The 19,044-nt window shown below is 46.3% G+C and overlaps 1 protein-coding gene across 1 annotated transcript; it reads left to right on the top strand.

The window, feature by feature from the left end:
• Nucleotides 1–5,586: 5,586 nt before the first annotated feature.
• Nucleotides 5,587–6,761, top strand: CX3CR1 (C-X3-C motif chemokine receptor 1; the record flags this gene model as incomplete). Its single annotated transcript, XM_084247602.1, has 1 exon — nt 5,587–6,761. The coding sequence occupies exon 1, from the start codon at nt 5,691–5,693 to the stop codon at nt 6,759–6,761; it is 1,071 nt and encodes a 356-aa protein (XP_084103728.1). The 5' UTR covers nt 5,587–5,690.
• Nucleotides 6,762–19,044: the final 12,283 nt, after the last annotated feature.

A 19,044-nucleotide genomic window follows, 5' to 3' on the forward strand; every position in this document is an offset into this window, starting at 1 on the left:
TAAAAGTACTTTGAAGAGGAGAGTGTAGGCAGGTGAGTGACTCCCGAACAAAGGCAGCTCCTCTACAGGGCAGACCACTGAGAACTGAGCAGGGGGTTCGGCACCTGGGTCGGGGGGCTCGGCACCTGGGATCAGCTTTTCTCCTGCTGCTGGGTTTTGGCATGGGGTGTGCCTTCAGCCCAAATAAAATGCTGTTTGGTGGATAATGCATGTTATTTTAGGTGGCTTTGTTGCTACAGGAATAGGGGTGCGCTTATTTACTTGTATAGCGGAAGGCAGTGCAAATAAAATGTGCCCTTATCCCTCCTAAGCATGGCAATCGAGGTCCCTGCACTTCCTTCTCTGACTTCTCAGCCTTAGCACTCTGTCTCTCCACCCTAAGGGGTGTCTCTTATAAAAACAGTTGTCATTGTAAACAGGACCTTGAAACCAGGGTCCCAAAGAGCCAGTATATGGGCTTGGCAAGAGACCTTCCTGTCTAGCACAGGGTGCAGCTCAAGGGGTCAGGACTCCGAAAGGACAACTCCACTCTGTCTCCAAAGAGAGCTCGTGTGAACGCTCACAGGAGACCCGCCTAGAAGCTTCCGTTCCCTGGGCGGCCGTCTCTATTGCTTTCCCTGGCCCAGGACTCAAGATGCTCTTTAAGATGCTTCCTTCTGTTGTTGAAAATTGAGCCAGAGCTGGCTAGGCTCCTGGAGATGATCTGGGCCAACACGTTCATTCATTTCAGGAACAAGTCTTTGAAACCAGTTGCCTTAATTAAAAAAAAAAAAATTAAATAGGACTAGTTCAAGGAAGGAAGGAGAGAGGGAAGGAGGGAAACTGAGGCAGAGGAGAGGGTTGCCCCGGGCTCCCAGCCATCCTCCAGGTAGGGGGTGGAGGGGGGGCAGGAAGGGAGAGAGGGCTGGGGGGCTACACACTCCTGAAATGCATCATATTTGAAGGCAGGAAACAAGTGGACCCTTCTGATTTCAGCCTTTTCCTCTCCAGATAGGAGAGTCCCAATTTGCTCAGCATTTTTGTAGGGAGCTGGGTGCTGGGGGCCCAGCAGCGAGAACCACCTCATGGTGACAGGAGTGACGAGTGACAGCTGGTCCTTCATCTCTGCGCCCCACTTCACCAAGGACCCAAATGTGAGAAGGAGAGGAAGACCATCGAGGGCTGCATCACAGATCCTCTTCCTTGGCGGGGGAGGTGTGCTGCACCTACTGTTTTTCAGTTGGCATTCTAGAAAAAGCAGTGCGGAGAGTATGAAGGATGCATCCTGGCCGAGAGCCTGTCCATGTCTCCCTTGGACAAGTTTCCCGATGTCTCTGAACCCCTGAGGGTTACTTTGCCCAGGGCTGGGGAGTCCTTTCTCAGGTGGGGTTGTGGAGACAAAAAAACAGGGTCTTGGGTATGGAGCAGTTACCAGAACAGCAGCCGCCCGTCCTGCTGAACAGGGCCTTTCTGAGAGTAAGCTCAGGTTCTGCAATTAGCAGCACAAGGACATCCCCACAGGAAAGGAAGGCTCAGGGCCCAAGCAATTCTCAAGTGCCCTTTGGTCCAAAGGCAAAAAGTGAAGCCTCACAATTTTCTTGGCATTAGACTCAACCTCAAACCCAGTGTTCATTCAAGGACCCAAAAGCCACATGTGGAGACTGAAGAGGGTAAAACACTAAAAGAAGATGCGCTGGATCCAGAAAATAGTAGGTAGTGCAGAGAAAGCCAAAAGAGAGGGAAAGAACAGGAAAAGAACATCAGGCAGAAAAAGAAGATGGATTTGGGTCCCCATCGTGAGAAGGGAAGTCAAGAAAAGGGAAGCTGATTGGAAACCCTGGGTAATGATGACCAAGAAAAAAAAAGTTAAAAAAAAAATAAATGCACAGACCTGAGAAAAGGAAGTGGGCTGAGGAAGCAGAACAGCGTGGGCACTGGAGGCCAGTGGTAATTTTACAAAGCAGGTCCTCACAAAATTCATCTCTACTTGTATAAGACACACGTGCACTCAAGGCCCAGCTTCCAAGTTCTGCTTAAACTCTCCCAGCTCGATACCACTTAGTAAAACCTTGCTTCTTGGACTAGAGGGCGAGCAGAACCCCGAGGGGGTTTGCATCCCTGCTGGCCACCGCCCTAAGCAGCGGGTGCAGCCTCAGGCCGAGCATTACCCGGGCGCCCCTGCCACCCTAGTCTGTGGCCGCCCAGCTACGTAGATGCTGGAAAGCCTGGTCTCACTGGCATCTTGCGTGGGGGGTTCCGATGTCCAGGAAAGTCCATGTCCAGCCTAAGATGGAAGCCGATTAGCCCCTTGAGGGGCCTTTCACCCACTGTGAAGAAGGTTACCCCTACATCTGGCGCACATCTGCTATAGTTGACTCATTTTAAGTCCCCTTTAAGTGTGCAGGTGAGGACCCAGTCAGGCAACCCATTTCAATATCGGGGTTGCCCTGTAACACACCGACAAGCATGGACTTGGATACAGGAGGCGTGAGACCTAATCTCAGCATTGCTAGCCAACGACCCGGCATGTCCCTTACTTTGTCCATGATTTGATTTTCTTCATGTTTAAATTGAAGGGTTTCCCATCAATTCCAAAGAACACCTGCACCCCTATGTTTATAGCAGCACTGTTTACAATAGCTAAGCTTTGGAAACAGCCCAAATGCCCAAAAATAGATGACTGGATCAAGAAGATGTGGTACATATACACCATGGAATATTACTCAGTAATCAAAAAAGATAAACACTTGCAATTTGCAGCAACATGGATGGCGCTGGAAGGGATCATGCTCAGTGAAATAAGCCAAAAAGAAAAAGAAAAATACCGGATGGTCTCACTCATAGCAGGAATCTAGAAAACTTAAATAAGGGACCAGGAAAATGAATAACTATAAGAAAGTGAAAATCAAAATCAACAAAAACTATGAACCAGAGACACTTTTAGGGGGGCGGGGGTGGGAGGGGAGGGATTGGGGTCAGAATGGGGGGGCTGCAATTGTATGGGGAATATAACAATAAAATTTATTATCTAAAAAAAAAATAAATAAATTGAAGGGTTTCCACTGAATGATCTCCTAAAGCATTTTCTGTGTTGACTTCCAGTAGATAAGACTAACAGCTCAATTCAAATCTGCTGGTTATTAGCTTTTTCTGCCTGATGTTTTGTTCCAGATAAAGTGCTAACATTTTCTACATCTCCCTTACTCCCACCCAAGTGCTATCATCTACGACCTGGATCACTGCAATAGACCCCAGCAGTCCTGCCCCTCCTTTCATCACAGATAACAGCCCGGGCATCACTCAACAGGGCATCAGATTAAACATAGTACTTTTCCTTTTAGAATTGCTGAGGGTGAAGTAGATGATACAGTGTTTAGCAATGAGCCTGGCTGCTTAGTAAAGGGTGTCTTTCCCTTGCTCCCCCAAAAAACCTGAAAACATTTTTCATTTCACACACCAACTCTCCACAGTGCCTGGGGTGGGAGAGAAAAACGCCAACAGCTATAGGCAATCTAGAGGGTTCCAGAGACCAACATGCTTCTGCTTCCTCACCTGATGTGATTATTAAGTATCTGTTGTAGCAACACACTGTCTCAGGTGCTCCCCTCAGAACAGCTGGGGTGGCAGGAGATGAATTCCCATCGTGCAGGTGAGCAACATCAGGCCAGAGGTTCTAATTCCATTCAAGGTCACCTGGCCAGAGAGGGCAGAGCAGACTTCAGCCTTTGGAAAGCCCAGGTCTGCAGCCCTTCCCACCTGCCTTCCTGCTCTTCCTTCTCAGTGACCCAGGGACACTTGCCAGAAGACTTGTTGGGGGTCCTGTGTGCGAGCCACAGTGCCAAGACTGAAAATCACTCTACCTCATGCAGGTTTGGCAAAATCAAGCTAATTTCAGAGCATGAATTTCCTTGGCTGCAGGAAGCACGCGCAAGAAGAGAAGCAAAAGGATTTTAATTGGTCTTGGTGTCCTCTTGAGGTCAGCTTACGGCCCTCTGACTCTGGGGGAGCTGAGGAGAGGGTGGCTAGCCCTGGGACCCTTAATGTGATCCAGCAAGGACCTGACTGCATAGCTGCGAGCCTGGGAAGACACATTGGGGATAAGCCACCTGCACCGCAGTACAATTCCCGTTTCCCCCTAGCGGCTTGCGGCCTTTGAAACTGACACTTGTGTGGCTCACAAAGGGTTGCATATTACTCATTCTATTTGATTTAAATATTATCAATTAGGGTCACAGCTAGCAGTTCCTTTCTGAGAAAAGGACATTGTAGCCTGAAGCAAAGAAAGAGCAACATTTCTCTGGGCTCGAGAGCACCATCCCAGCCTTAGACGGCCCAGGCCCGAAAGCCTTCACCCTGGAAGAGTGTGGGTAAGATGCAAAAGTGGGCCTGGCACCAGGCAGAGGCTGGGAAGGGAAAAGCTGATTCCTAGCTGGGTGGGTTCTCACCTTGGCAAACACACCATCACGTAAAACCATTTTGAAAAGGGCACTGTAGGGTGTGAAAACACCCTCGGGTAAAGAAGTGTGAGCTATGCATTTAGTTGTGGTGGGGAGGGAGGTAGTGACAACCAGGGCCTGCATTCTAAGGGGCTTGTTTGTGCTGTCACAAGGAGGGGAGGCCTCGGAGGACCGAGGCAAACAGCTGGCCTTGCAGCCTGGGGTAAGTGAGGACAGAGTCTTGGCTGGGAGGAGAGGGGCCATGGAACAAGTGTTAGCTCCTGACCTATGCATCAATGTCTCATTTTTTAATTTTTGTTCAGAGAGAAACAGGAAATAAGAGTAGTAGGAAGGGTCAGGCCACAGTGAAGTGTGGGACTGGCAATTATTGGGTTAATTAGCCACAGGGGGCCCAGCCCAGCTGGCTAAGATGGAGCACCCCCTCCATCTTGGGGCTATCGGTCCTCCTATGATTGTGAAGACCTGGGCAATGGCCACTTGCCCAACCATTCTGGTTTGCTTAGAACAAAGGTTTTCAATGCTGAACTCAGGAAAGTCCCGGGCAAGGCATGACTAGTGAGTCCATGTCAAGTGGATGACCGACACCTTATCCCTGAAAGAAGAGTAAGACTTATTTCCGAGAGGAAAAGAAATGGCTCTCAAAAAACAAAGATGAGAACTTCAGGGTGTAGGTCCACTCAGATTCTGGCAAGAGTCAGAGGCCTCTCTCTTTGATCTTGGCTTCATGCAGGAGAAACAGGGTCCGGCAAGTAGAGGAGGTGGGACTAAATGGAGATAGAGAATTGCTTTGGGGAAGTGTAGACTAGGGATGTGAGCTATGGCTGCACTCGTCGCCATCCCACCCTCTCACATGCTGCCCATATTCATCTGTCCCGCTGTCCACACACTGGTCAACTAGCCACCTTTTGGAGAGACTTTCAAAAATCAAAGAATGCAAGATCTGTCTCAGGCTTCACGAAGCCAAGATTCAAATGTTGGCTGGGCCATTTGCTGCATAGTTGTGGGCAAGTCACGGACCCTCCCAGAGACCTGGCTTCTCCTTTCGTAGAGGGTGTTTGTTTCAGCCTCCAACTCAAGACTGCTGTGAACATCAAACGAGACAGCATGCATGACATTGAGAAATGTGTTGGTTGGGGACTCGACTGGTGTTTGGTTTTTTGGCGTGCCTAGGGACACTGCCATGCAGAATTCCAATTTTCTTCCTCTGAGAACTAACGCTGTTCCTTGTTTTCTTTTGTGATCCAGGTCCTCACCATGTCCACCCTCTCCCCTGAATCAAATTCTGAAATCTTTACGTACGATGAGTCTAGTGAAGCCTGTTACACGGGGGACATTGTGGCCTTTGGAACTGTTTACATGTCCATAGTCTACTCCGTGGTCTTCACCTTTGGCCTCGTGGGAAATCTGCTGGTGGTATGTGCCCTCACCAACAGCCAGAAGTCCAAGAGTATCACCGACATTTATCTCCTGAACCTGGCCTTGTCCGATCTGCTCTTTGTAGCCACCTTGCCCTTCTGGACTCACTATTTGATAAACGAACAAGGTTTTCACAACGCCGTGTGCAAACTCATTACTGCCTTCTTCTTCATTGGCTTTTTTGGAGGCATCTTCTTCATCACCATCATCAGCATCGACAGATACCTGGCCATCGTCCTGGCTGCCAACTCCATGAACAACCGAACCGTGCAACATGGCGTCACCATCAGCCTAGGCGTCTGGGCAGCGGCCATCTTGGTGGCAGCACCTCAGTTCATGTTCACAAAACAAAGTGAAAACGAGTGTCTAGGTAACTACCCTGAGGTCCTGCAGGACATCTGGCCCGTGCTCCGCAACATGGAAGTAAACTTCCTTGGCTTCCTGCTCCCCCTGCTCATTATGTGTTACTGTTACTTCAGAATCTTGCGGACACTGTTCTCCTGCAAGAACCACAAGAAATCCAAAGCCATTAAACTGATCCTTCTGGTGGTCATTGTGTTTTTCCTCTTCTGGACCCCCTACAACATTATGATTTTCTTAGAGACGCTCATTCTCTATGACTTCTTTCCCAGCTGTGACATGAAGAGGAATGTGAGGTGGATCCTTCAAGTGACTGAGACCATCGCATTTATCCACTGTTGCCTCAATCCTTTCATCTACGCATTTGCTGGAGAGAAGTTCAGACATTACCTTTGCCACCTGTACAGGAAATGCCTGACTGTCCTATGCGGTCAGTCGGCCCATGTCACTTTCTCCCTGTCTGAAACCCAAAGAAGCAGACAGGAAAGCATCATGAGCAGCAATTTTACTCACTACACCAGTGATGGGGACGCATCCATCCTTCTCTGAGAGGATCGCCGAAGGCTCATCCTGCAGAAACCTGAAGTTCTTGAGTCTGACACTGAAAAACGAGGACAGATTTTTTTTGGCTTTGTTTTTTACTTGCAAGAAATGATGAACCCAAAGCCCAACAAAACAGCCCTAAAGTGGTTTTGTGAAACAGGCTTAAAATTTGAATGATTTGTGCGTCTCTTATCGTTAACATTAGGACTTGTATCGTTAACGAATGACAAAAGCTCAACTCAGACTGACTTAGCTAAAAGGGGAGGTAATGAGTATTGTTCACATCGTGGTTCAGACAAGTAGCCTGCTGAGTCCTCAGGGAGTGAAGGCTGTGGCTTACCTGTAGCTCAAATTCCCTCTTGCCATCAGATCTGAGTGGTGATGTGCTCCCACACTCATTTGGAAACATGTCTTTCTTCACCTCTGTTACTTCCTTCACCTCTAACTCACATAGGACAGCTTAATCGTCAGAAAGGGACTGCAATCCATGCCTCTCTGGTCCCAAGGTCAGAATTCCCAGAGTGGGGCTTTACTTGGTCAGGGTTATATCACACGCCCATGCTTGGCCAGATGGTGCTTTCTATAGGGCAGGCATAGGTAAGATGCAGCCTCCACTCCAAATTGTGGTTACATAACAGGGTAGTCCCCAGGAAAAGGGGAGGGTCCAAGTTCCCTGCCCCACCCAAGGGAGGGTGGAGCTGAGCAGGGAGGAGGAGAAGCTGCAGAGGAGACTGGGGAAGGAAGGAAGCAGGATGGAGAGCCAGAAGGAGACCTGGGGGAGGCACATGGAGCCGAGAGACACTTGAAGAAACTACACTTGGCTTTTGGTCGTGGACTGGGTGGAACAGATGTGGGTGAGAGACCCATGGGGAGGTGACAATGGCAGGTTTTGTCTTGATTTTGATTTTGCTCTTTTCCTCCCAGACTTGTCTGGTTGTTGCTGACCCTTTTCTGTGGGTCCCCACTGAAAGGTGCTTAGGATGTGTGGCAGGTTTTTGGGCCTTGCTCTGGGCCAATCCTGCTTGGGTAGACTTTTACCCATGAGGGGACAGGTAAATTTGGATGCTTGATTTAGAAACTGTATTCCTTGCCTTTCCTGTATTGTTTACTAATTGTATTAAAGTTCCTTTTCATTAAAGTCTCATATGTTTTCTGTTGATGCAGCAGATGGCAGAACCTATTTAGAGGAGGCAGGTTTGCGGGGTCTGGGGTACCCCTTTCCCTGCCCTGTAACAGTTAGAGATGAAGGAAGACATGTTTCCAAGGAGCCGGCAGAGTGGGTGCAGTTTTGATCAGATAGAACGAGAGCTGCCCACCAACCCTGCCCTGTGTCTGGACCAGCCTCCCTGACCCCCATGACGCTAGCCAGTATACAGTACCAGCCTCCTCTTCATTTACCCACCTTCTACCTTGCCCCTAAACCTAAACTGTTCCCCACCGCCCACCTCATCAAGTCCAGACTTAGGCCTCTGGGATATTCCCTCACACCCTCCCACCATCACGACTCCCCTCTCCAAGGGACTCTCCCACCTTCTCAGCCATGTCTCTTCCATCCAGCTCCCAGGTCCAGGGGAAGAAATAGGAAGAGCCCTGGCTCAGAGTGAGAAGGGGTGGTTTCCAATCCCAGGTCTGTTGCTTGCCTGGGGCCAACCAAGCTTCAGTTTCCTTTTCTGTAGAGTAGACACAACGGTACTTTCACAGAGGGGGCATCCTTCCCAGCCTAAGGAACCAGCCACACACTCCTGCTTGGCACAGCCCTCTTGTCTGGTTCCAACTTCAGTTTGCTCCTCACCTGGCTCTGTGCCTCTGCTGTGACAGCTTGGAGGAGCTGCAGGCTCTACTACATGATGCAGCTCAGACACAGAGGAGGCTGGTTCCTACATTGGCACTCAGTAAACACTCCTGGATCTGTGGGTTGATAGCCCCCTGACCCAGCCTACCCAGACTGCCTTACCATTCCCTCCCAGTCAACTCCTGCCTGGACAGACCCATCAGCTTCACACCACAGCCAGCCTGGAGACCCAGGGTCTTGTAGTATTGGGGAAATATTTCGGATGGTCTAAAACCTGAAAAAATGTAATAATGCATCCATAATCTAACCACACTGTTTTCATTTGCCCACTGAGACCTTGTTCAGAGCGTCACACTTAGAGTTATAAATATAATGTACAATTTTGTAATCTACTTTTTTCTCTTAATGTTAGGTTATGAATAACTGTTTTGTAATGATCATTTTGGAAGACTCTGCCAAGTTGTGTACTCACTGAAAGCCTCTGACTCACTGTTGTTGCAGAGATCGCCTTGGCATTGGTGTGTTTATTTAATGAATGAGAGAATGAGTCATGTTCCATGAAGATCATGTACCGAAATTTACTCACTACTACTCTGTTGATAAACATTTCACTTGTTTCCAATATTTAGCAAATACATACTTTACAGTATTTTTATTTGTGTAATTTCTTCTCTCCTCTTCAGTTATCTCTTTTGTATTAGTCTCTGGCCATGGGGATAATAGGAACTTTTAAGTTTTTACACATACAAATGAAATTAGCATATTATAAAGCTTTTATTGAGCACATATTATAGGTAATATGGGAGCTCAGCTCCTTTCTCAAGATGAGACGAACATCTGCCCTCTGTGATTTAGCATTTTTTTAAAGATTTATTTATTTATGCATACAAGATCTAGGGTACAGGCCAGTGGTGTGGGGCTGAGAGGACTCACCAGAGACAGAGTGGGGAACAGAACAGACAGACTGACTGAAATACACTGCTGAGGGGAGCAGCGGGTGAGACAGGAGAGGTCTGCTGCACTATGTGGGTTGCTCCCTGGTTGGCCGGGGATCGAACTCAGGCAGCAGAGGCTGCAGACAGCTTCACAGTGCTGTGCTTAACCCCTTGCACCACCAGGGAGGCCCTGGAGTCCCAACATGTGACCTTGTGCAAGTTAATTAACATCTCTGAGAATGTTTCCTTATCTGAAAAATGAGAATAAAATGAGTGGCCACTTCTAAGATTATTATGAGGGTTTACTGAGATTATCTACACTAAGCTCATAGCACAGGTCTAGCAAAGGCAGCTCAAGCGAATAGTGGTGACTCTTCTGATGCTTTTTCTTCATATTATTATTAGATTAAAACTTTCTCATGCTATCTTATCCCTGACTTCTTGTTCTCAGTCCTAGAACCACAGAATGTGGATAGTGAGAGAAAATTAAGCCCCAATCAGCATTTTGTGGGTATGGAAAAGGAGACTCAAAGAGGACAGAGGCTGGCCCTGTCATACAGTGAATGAGCGCAAGAGCTCCTGACTCAAGCTCCTGCCTCCTTACACAACTTGATAAAAGATGAGACCAATCTGAAGGTGATTATGGTAAAAAGTACTGTATTTTATATTGTATATTTGAAAGTTAATAAGACTTCAAAAGTTCTGACCACACACACAAAATTATAATTATGTGAGGTGAAGGCTATGTTAACCCACCTTATTGTGGTAATCATTTTTCAATATATATATGTATAAAATCACCATATTGTCTACCTGAAATTTACATAATGTTCAATAACATTAGGGGGAAAAATACAGATCAATCCTGCCTCAAGGCAGAGCACATAGGCTGGACAATGGAAAACAACAGAAAGAAGGCCTGCAGGCAGATGACTTAGGCAGAGAGGGGAGGTCTGCCGCACAGAATACAGGGAATAATGGACTCTCCATGGCAAGTGTGGTCTGGCTATGCCTTTGGAGATAACTCTGACATCAATATCACCGATGGAAGATGGTCAACAGATGCAGCATTCCCAGCATTCTCAGCATTCCCAGAGGCAAGTGCAATCCAAAGCCACCAGCAGGAGCTGGGTGGGTGGACTAAGCCTTAGAGGAGGGGGCTAGGCATGTCCAGAGCCCAGGGCTGCCCCAGTGCTTTTATCCCTTATTTCCTCATTTCACGTCCTTTCTAAACCATCTTACTCACTTCCGGCTTATTCTATACTCACCAAATGGACATCTGTGGGAGAAGTCAGCTTCCCAGGACCTCACCACCAAGATGATGAATACATGCTTTGGGTTATTGGGGAGAATTCTCACCTTCATAATCCATTGCAGCAGAGTGTGTAGAGGATCTGGCAGGCTTTGAGTCACTGTCCTGAGCACCAGGGGGTGCTCACCTCTGCCCCACAAATTACACTGGGGAATATGGCCGCCCAACTCTGAGAAGCCACCTCGGGTCTCTCCTGGCCCCGTTCATGGTGTCCATTAGTGCCCTTGAAATTGGGGAAGTCTGTCCCAATTCAGAAATAATTTCCACCTCCACCTGCACTCCAGTCCTTGGCCTGGGGGGACACCTTCAGTCCCAGCAGTATTGTTTGATTTCCTTGCTGAGCTGGCAATCCCATTTTGAGATAACTGAGAGTCATATTATCTGAGAGCAAGTGAGACAAGTCAGTCTTAGCAAATTTAGAAATAATCGCATATTCTCCTGACAACCTCCTCCCTCCCTAGGATGGCCAAGTTGTTTTCTCGAGGATATGTGGGGCCAGCTCTCCAATTCTCTTGTAGGAGGCACATCGTTAGGCAACAGCAGAAGCTTCTCGGTTGACACACCCTAGACATCATTAGAAACCACAAACATGCTCAGTAGGAAAATTGGTTTTTTATTCCTTATTTCCTTGTTTATTTAGGTAGAAACAAAAATAAAATATTAATTTGCATGTCTTCAAATACTAAGTGAGATGATTCCATTTTCAGTGTGTCTATGTTCTGTATATATTTGTACACACTTTTCTGATTATAAAAGAGATGTACAGTCATAGAAAATGCCCAAAAAAACAAAGGTAAACACATTAAAAATTTCACTATATTTCACCCTCCAGACAAAGCCATTGTTTAACCCTGAAGTGACTTTCTACCATGCCTTTCTCTGCAGATAGTCTTAGAAAAAAATCTGAGATCCTAACATATATACTATTTTACATCACTTTTTTTTCACTTAACATTCTAGTATAAACATTTCCCTATGCAGCAAACTCAACTATGATTTTTAATAATTACACAGAAGTCCGCATAGATTTTATTTTTTTTCTGTCAAGGGAAGGGAAGAAAAAGGTGTCCATATAGATTTTATCGTTTATTTTATTGATGGACATGAATGCAACTCCCAGTTTTTTATTCTTAAGCACAACACTGTGCTGAACTTGTGTTTGCACATATCATTGATTATACAAGAAGAATTGCTACATCAGTGGATTTAAGCATCTGTGGGTCCCTAGCCCAGTCCCGCAAAATTGCTTTCAGAACTTGATATTCCAAGAACCCCCAATGTCTGATTTTATCACAGACACCTCTTCCCAGTATTTTTGGTCAGGATATTTCAGGCTTTTATTATGTTTGGAAATACTGACTATTGATTTCAAGAGGCAGAGAGGGACAGAGACTTCTGTTTTTGAGAAGAGGTGGTAAGCCTGCTTCATAGCAGAGAGAACAGACAAGAGGTCAGGGGGATTTTTAAAAAGTGTCTGCTGACATGAAAAAAGATGTCATTCTAAGGAAACAGACCATTTAGCCCCTGACTTAAGGGGACGCAGGAGATCATCAATGTCAGACAAAATCTGGGCAACACAGGCAATTATTTTCCTGTTTAGTTTTGCAAGATGAAAAGAGTTCTGGGGGTGGATAGTAGTGATGGTTGTGAAACAATGTGAATGTGCTTAATGCCATGGAACTTTAGGCTTAGACATGCTTTTTACAGTAAATTTCACATGTGCATTTAACCACAATAAAACAGTTAGGGGAAAACCCAACAAAATCCTGAAAGAGACTTGCTTGGGGCTTTGAGGCGGTGTCTGACAGCAAGAAGCAGTAGATACACACAGGGCACCCACAAAACCCTTGTGCAATTTGAGAGTTTAAAAAACCCACTTCTATACAAAAATAGAAGTGATCAGCCAATGACAACAAAGAGAGAATTTATCCAAGATTCAGCACAGTTGATTGCAGGAAAGTCAAATTTCAGTTTTGGATACATCAGAATATAGCTGTCTCAGAATAAAGTAAAGCTCGTTATCTGCAAAATACAAGAAAAAAGCAAGCATAGGCAATTTGATTTAAATCTCTAGTAAATTCTCTCTACATTGCATTTCATAAATGTACATACCTTATAAGGAAGTGAATTTATTAGAAATCCAACCACAGTGACTTATAGACACCCTGTGTCTTGGGCTTTTGTGAGAAGAGATGGGGCTTCGATCAGCCAGAGAAACTCATTAGCCCAACGCTAAGACCGCCTTGGCATACCTAGGTAGCCCTCTCTTGGGGCAGGAGGTTACCCACCTGCCAAGCTGGGAATCCTATCACCAAAAGGCTAATTCATACTCCCACTGGTAATGGATAAGTGGTCAATTTCAAGGCACACAATTTCACAGAGAAAAAGAAGAAACCAGAAAATAATTTCCACAGACTCCAACCACCACATCTTCCCACCCACCCGTGGCTATGCCTAATCTTTCAGTTTAACCTCCTGGTGCCCTGGAAGAATTCCCTGCCCCTGCTCTGAGATGAAGACAAACCTGTGCACATAATCCCCTCCCCCACACCACCCCCCTCAAGAATTGTATTCCTGCATCTGTCTCCTCTCTCCTGCACAATTTCTCATCTCTCTTTCACTATATATGAAGTAAATCAGACAGAGAAAAACAGATACTACAAGGTTTCACTCATATGTGGAATACAGGGAAACAAAACTAATGAACAAGCAAAACAAAAACAAACTTTTAGACTTTAGCAAAACAGTGGTATCCAGAAGGGAAGAGGAAGTGTGGGTAGGTAAGTAAATTGGGTAAAGGTGTTCCATTGTGGGGTAAAGGATGGTAGACTATATTTTTGGTAGTGAACATAATGTAGTAAATACAGGTGTTGATTTATAATGCTGTACACCTGAAACTTATGTCATAACCAATGCTAGTTCAATAAAAATGAGCCAAGAGATAAAAAAAAATTCCTGTTTTTGCTGGGTTATTCTCACTTAACAAACAGGCATGTGAGAATACTCCCCATTGCTAGAAACCTCTTCTTAATTCCACATCTCCTCCAGGTCTCCTCCAGGTCTCCTCCAAATCTTACTCCATTGAGAGATACTCAAGAGTAGTCTCCAGTTCCTCAGCCCCCATTCTCTGGAATTTTCTTCGCACTATAGAGGAAATATTACAGTCGTTTGTTGTAGAGATCAAACAGTATTTCTCTGTTGTCTTACTCTACACATATTTTTTCTTGCTGTCATTTACCATTTTTCTGTTGCATAAGCTAAAACTCATAGTGGTTTCTCTTATTAAATGACCCTCCATAGTAGGAAACGCAGATTGGGCCCAGCTCTGTCAGGTTGCTTTCAGTTTTCATCTGTGACATTATTTAGCATTTTGATGAAATATTGAGGCTTTTTAGAGGCTGCTAGCCAGGTGTTACTTAAACCTGAAAGTCAAGAAAATGTCCCTTAGTTATAGCTTATTTCCTGTGATGTTCCTATAAATTGACCAGAGGCAGCAGAAATGGTTCTGCATGGTCGTCATTACTCAAAGCCCTGGCAGATACACGGGCTGGGGAAATAAGCAGTGGGTGCATAAAAAGTACCCCTCGTGCAACACTGGCAGGGATATAAGTTGGTGCAGCCAGTATGGAAAACTATATGGTGGTTCCTCAGAAAAATAAAAGATCTTATGATCAAGCACTTCCTAGTATTTATCTGAAGGAAATGAAATCATGATGTGGAAGAGAAATCTGCACCCCATGTTCCCGCAGCATTTACAGTTGTTATAGCATTATTTATGATAGCCAAGACATGGAAACAACCTACATGTCTGGCAGATAAACGGATGAAAATATTTTATATGTGTGTGTTATTGTATATATGTACACACACACACACACACACACACACACACACTGGACTATTATCCAACCATAAAAAAGGAAATCTGCCATTTGCGACAACATGGGTGAAGTCTGAGGGATTATGCTAAAGAGAAATCAGTGAGACAGAGAAAGAGAAATCTCTGTCTGTGAATCTAAAAAGGCCAAATGCACAGAAACAGAGAGTAGGAAGGTGACTGTGAGGGCCTGGGGGGTAGAGGTAACAGGAAGGCATTGGTCAAAGGATGTGAACATTTCTGTCTAAGATGAGCACTTCTGGGAATCTAAAGCAGTGGACTGTAGTTGACACTAAATATATTGTGTGCTTTCACGTTGTGTCCTCACCACCCACACCAGAGGTAATTCTGTGAAGTGAAGTGAAGGAGGCATCCGGTAACACAATTGCAGAGTCACTGCGATACTCCAAGTAGCAAATCATCCCATCATACACTGTTATCTTAGACAATGGTATCTGTCGACCATAGCTCAGTAGAGCCAGGGGAGGTGGACAGGAAAGAGTACCTCAATTTCCACTGATATAATCCAGACCAGGCTGACTAAGAGGGGCCCCGAAGCTGTGGGAGTGGCATCGTTCATAGCTGATATTTGTGAGCTGTACTTAAACATGTCTAAAGAAAAATGTACTTTTTATGTATCTATGACTCATTTTTAGAGGAGGGATCATTTGCATGAATTAAATATATTTCTTACATGAAAAAAAAAACCATGATTTGCTATGATTTTTTTCCTACTAAAGGAAGAAATGGACTCGTGGATGACTTGAAGTCACAGAAACCCTAACACTGTAACCCCAGCAAGCAGGTGCACACACGCTACACCCTCCCCGGGAGAGCTTTGGAGAGGGCAGTGCAGTGGCTTAACCACCTGGAAGTGTGATTATCTGTCTGCAGAAGAGGAAGGAGGAAGAATGTGGAATGCCTGGGTCCTGAGTGACATGTTTATTCCACTGCATCCACCATGGGCTGTCCTTCCACCAACTTCCTAGTACAGAAGCCACAAAGCCTCCACGTTCACACCATGGATTAGATGTTCTGCTACTTGCATCTTCATGCAGTTCTAGCTGGGAACCACCCTTCCCTTCATCCCTTGCTTTACATGCTGGTCCCACCGGACAGCCACCTTCCCATCCACACTCCAGCTAGGGAGCCGCACAGATGGCCTGGTGCCTTCCGGCCTGCCGTGGCCCTCATGCCCCGCAGCTCCCAGTCCCACTCTGTTCCAGGACCACTAGGCTGGAATATTTTCCAGGGGGGCGAGGGGAGTCTCTGCCAGTAGCAGCCAGTCTTCACCTGTCAGGCCCTCAGCCAAGATGGGGGAGGCTGGCAGCTTTCGGCGCCCTTACTCCTTCTGCCAATCGATGATCTATTTTAGGTCCCAGGGCTGGCTGGTCACAGGGCTGCGGCAGAGAGACATCAATCTCCATTGTCAGGGAGAGCTGAGGAAGCCACTACTTCTCCTTTGGGGTCTGAGTTGCAAAACTCCTCTTCAGCCCCCAGCATTATAAATCCTGTTTTTACTTTCACAGTTATGTGCAAAATCATTCTAAAAATGGACAAAAGAAGCCACGATTTATTCTGAAATGAGCTCAGGTTCCTAGGGGCCACGAATTGAGAGGGGCACTTCTCTGCCAGTGCTGCAAGAGGGGGAGTGACGTGGCGCCTCACAGGGCAAGCATCGCCCTCCCTGGTGGAGCTCATTCAGGGGCCACCAGGGTTGGGTGGTCTGGGAACAACGCCTGTCTGGCCAGTGGGGAGATGCCAGTGTCCAGCACAAAGTAACTCAAAGGAAGGAACTTCTTCCCTGTGTGTGTCTGCTGCACAATGGCCCAGTGCTAGGTCACTGTGGCGAGTGCCTGCAGCCCTCCTTAAGCCTTGCTCTGATAGGAAGCCAAGGTCTGGGTGGCCCCCAAAGCCCAAGAAATCAGTCAGAGGTTTACATTACTGTGTGGGACTGTTACTACAGATGTTAATAAAGACATAGGACATGGGCCTCCCCGGTGGCGCAGCGGTTGAGCGCTGGGTTGCAAAGCTGCCTGCAGCCTCTGCAGCGCCGGGTTTGATCCCCAGCTGCTCCCCGGCCACCGGAGGAGGGTCCCACATGGCACGCAGACCTCTCCTGCCACCTGCTGCTCCCCTCAGCAGTGTGCTTCGGTCCTTCTGCCTGTTCTGTTCCCTGCTCTGGTAAATTCTCTCACCCTCCCGCACTTCTGACTGTACCCAGTGCTTGTATAAATAAATAAATAAATCTTTAAAAATAAAAAAAAAAAGACATAGGACATACCAGACCAAGTCAGATCTGAGTGCTTTCCCAAGCTCATTCCGTCAATCCCTCATCCCTAGAGTGTCTGTGACCAGTTCCCTCCCAGCTCTTAGGGCAGGCAGCCTCTCTGAGGAGCTAATGTGAAACCCATGCTGGGTGCACCCTTCCTGCCATCAGGGGAGCAGGTGAGAGTGTGCAGCAAAGAGATGAAGATGCATCCAGATTTTCATGAGGAGGCCCCTGTGTGTACCCCCACGGAGAGACTGATCCTCTGGGACATGCTTGCTGATCCACCTGCCACCCAGAACTGCATCTGATGGTCTTTTATTTCATTCCTTAGAAAGGATGAAGCTTGTGGATTAGAATCAGTTCCCTTAAAAGTTGTGCTTGCACCTTTTCGGGCCTGACGGCCTTCTAGTGAGAACATACCTCTCGCAAAGAATCTCCCTCATCCTGCTCCAGAAGAGAAGAGGGAACACAAGAAGAGCCTGGTGCAGAGCCCCAGTTCCTGCTTCATGCATGTGAGATGTCCAGGATGCTATACAAACCCCACGTCTTGCCCAGCACAAAAGAGAGTGCTCCACTGCCCTCTGCTTCAGGACGAGAAGCGAGGCTGGCAGGAGACTCCATCAGATGGAAGCAGCACGAAAAGCACCTGAATCAAGAAGAATGGGAAACCATCCCAGTAATCACATTTCAGAGTGTGTGTGTGTGTGTGTTTGTGTGTGTGTTTCTGTCCTTGCAGCTACTGCTTCCTCATGGCCCAGTCATAGGGTGAACACTATGGTTGATCTAGTGCATGAGCTGCCTGAGGACAGGAGAGGCCAGCTAGCAGCACCTGAGCAGCCGCTACTCAAAACCAAACCACCAGACACTTGCCTTTTACCATCACTCTTCTCCCTAAGACCACATCTGAAAGACCATAGGATGTCGTGGTGACAATTGGGAGCTTCAGGGGTCATGATCTGGGGCAAATTCTTTTGCCCACCCGCTGTGAGACTTTGGGTCAACTCTCCACAGTTTAGTACTCCGTTTCTTCCTCTGTAAAGCAAGAGTGACAATAATAGCTCACCCTCCTGGTGCTATAAGAATTCAGTGTGTTGCACCTCAAAGACATCTTTACAGACACATCACCCAAAGCAGTGACAGTGAAGGCAAATATAAACAACTGGGACTACATCAAATTAAAGAGCTTCTGCACAGTAACCAAAACAAAACAAAAAAAAAACCCCACCGACTGGGAGAACATTTTTGCACACAACACTAATGATAAAGGACTGATCACAAAAATCTACAAAGAGCTGATGAGACTCAACAAAAACAAAGAGAATAATCCAGTCAAAAAATGGGCAGGAGAGCTAAAAAGAAACTTCTCCAACGAGGAAATGCAAATGGCCAACAGGCATATGAAAAAATGTTCAACATCACTTGTAATCAGGGAAATGCAAATCAAAACTACCATGAGATACCATCTTACACCAGTGAGAATGGCACATATTAAAAAAACTAGCAACAACAAATGTTGGCGAGGGTGTGGAGAAAAAGGAACTCTCCTGCTCTGCTGGTGGGAGTGCAAACTAGTCCAGCCACTATGGAGAGCTGGGTGGGGATTCCTCAACCTGCTAAAGATGGAGCTTCCATATGATCCAGCAATTCCACTCCTAGGTATTTACCCAAAGGACACAGAAACATTAATTCCAAAGAGCACCTGCACCCCTATGTTTATAGAGGCACTATTTACAATAGCTAAGCTATGGAAACAACCCAAATGCCCAAAAATAGATGACTGGAGCAAGAAGATGTGGTACATATACACCATGGAATATTACTCAGCAATCAAAAAAGATAAACACATGCAGTTTGCAGCAACATGGATGAAGCTAGAAGGGATCATGCTTAGCAAAATAAGTCAGAAAGTAAAAGAAAAATACTGGATGGTCTCACTCATAGCAGGAATTTAGAAAACCTAAATAAGGGACCAAGAAAAAGACTAATTAATACAAAGTAAAAATCAAAATCAACAAGCAACTATAAACCAGAGACACACTATGGGGGTGGGGGGAGCGGGGATTAGGGAGGGGGGAGAGGAAGAACTAGAGTCAAAATTAGG

The sequence above is a fragment of the Talpa europaea genome (genome assembly GCF_964194135.1).
Source record: "Talpa europaea genome assembly, chromosome: 11".
Lineage (NCBI taxonomy): Eukaryota > Metazoa > Chordata > Mammalia > Eulipotyphla > Talpidae > Talpa > Talpa europaea.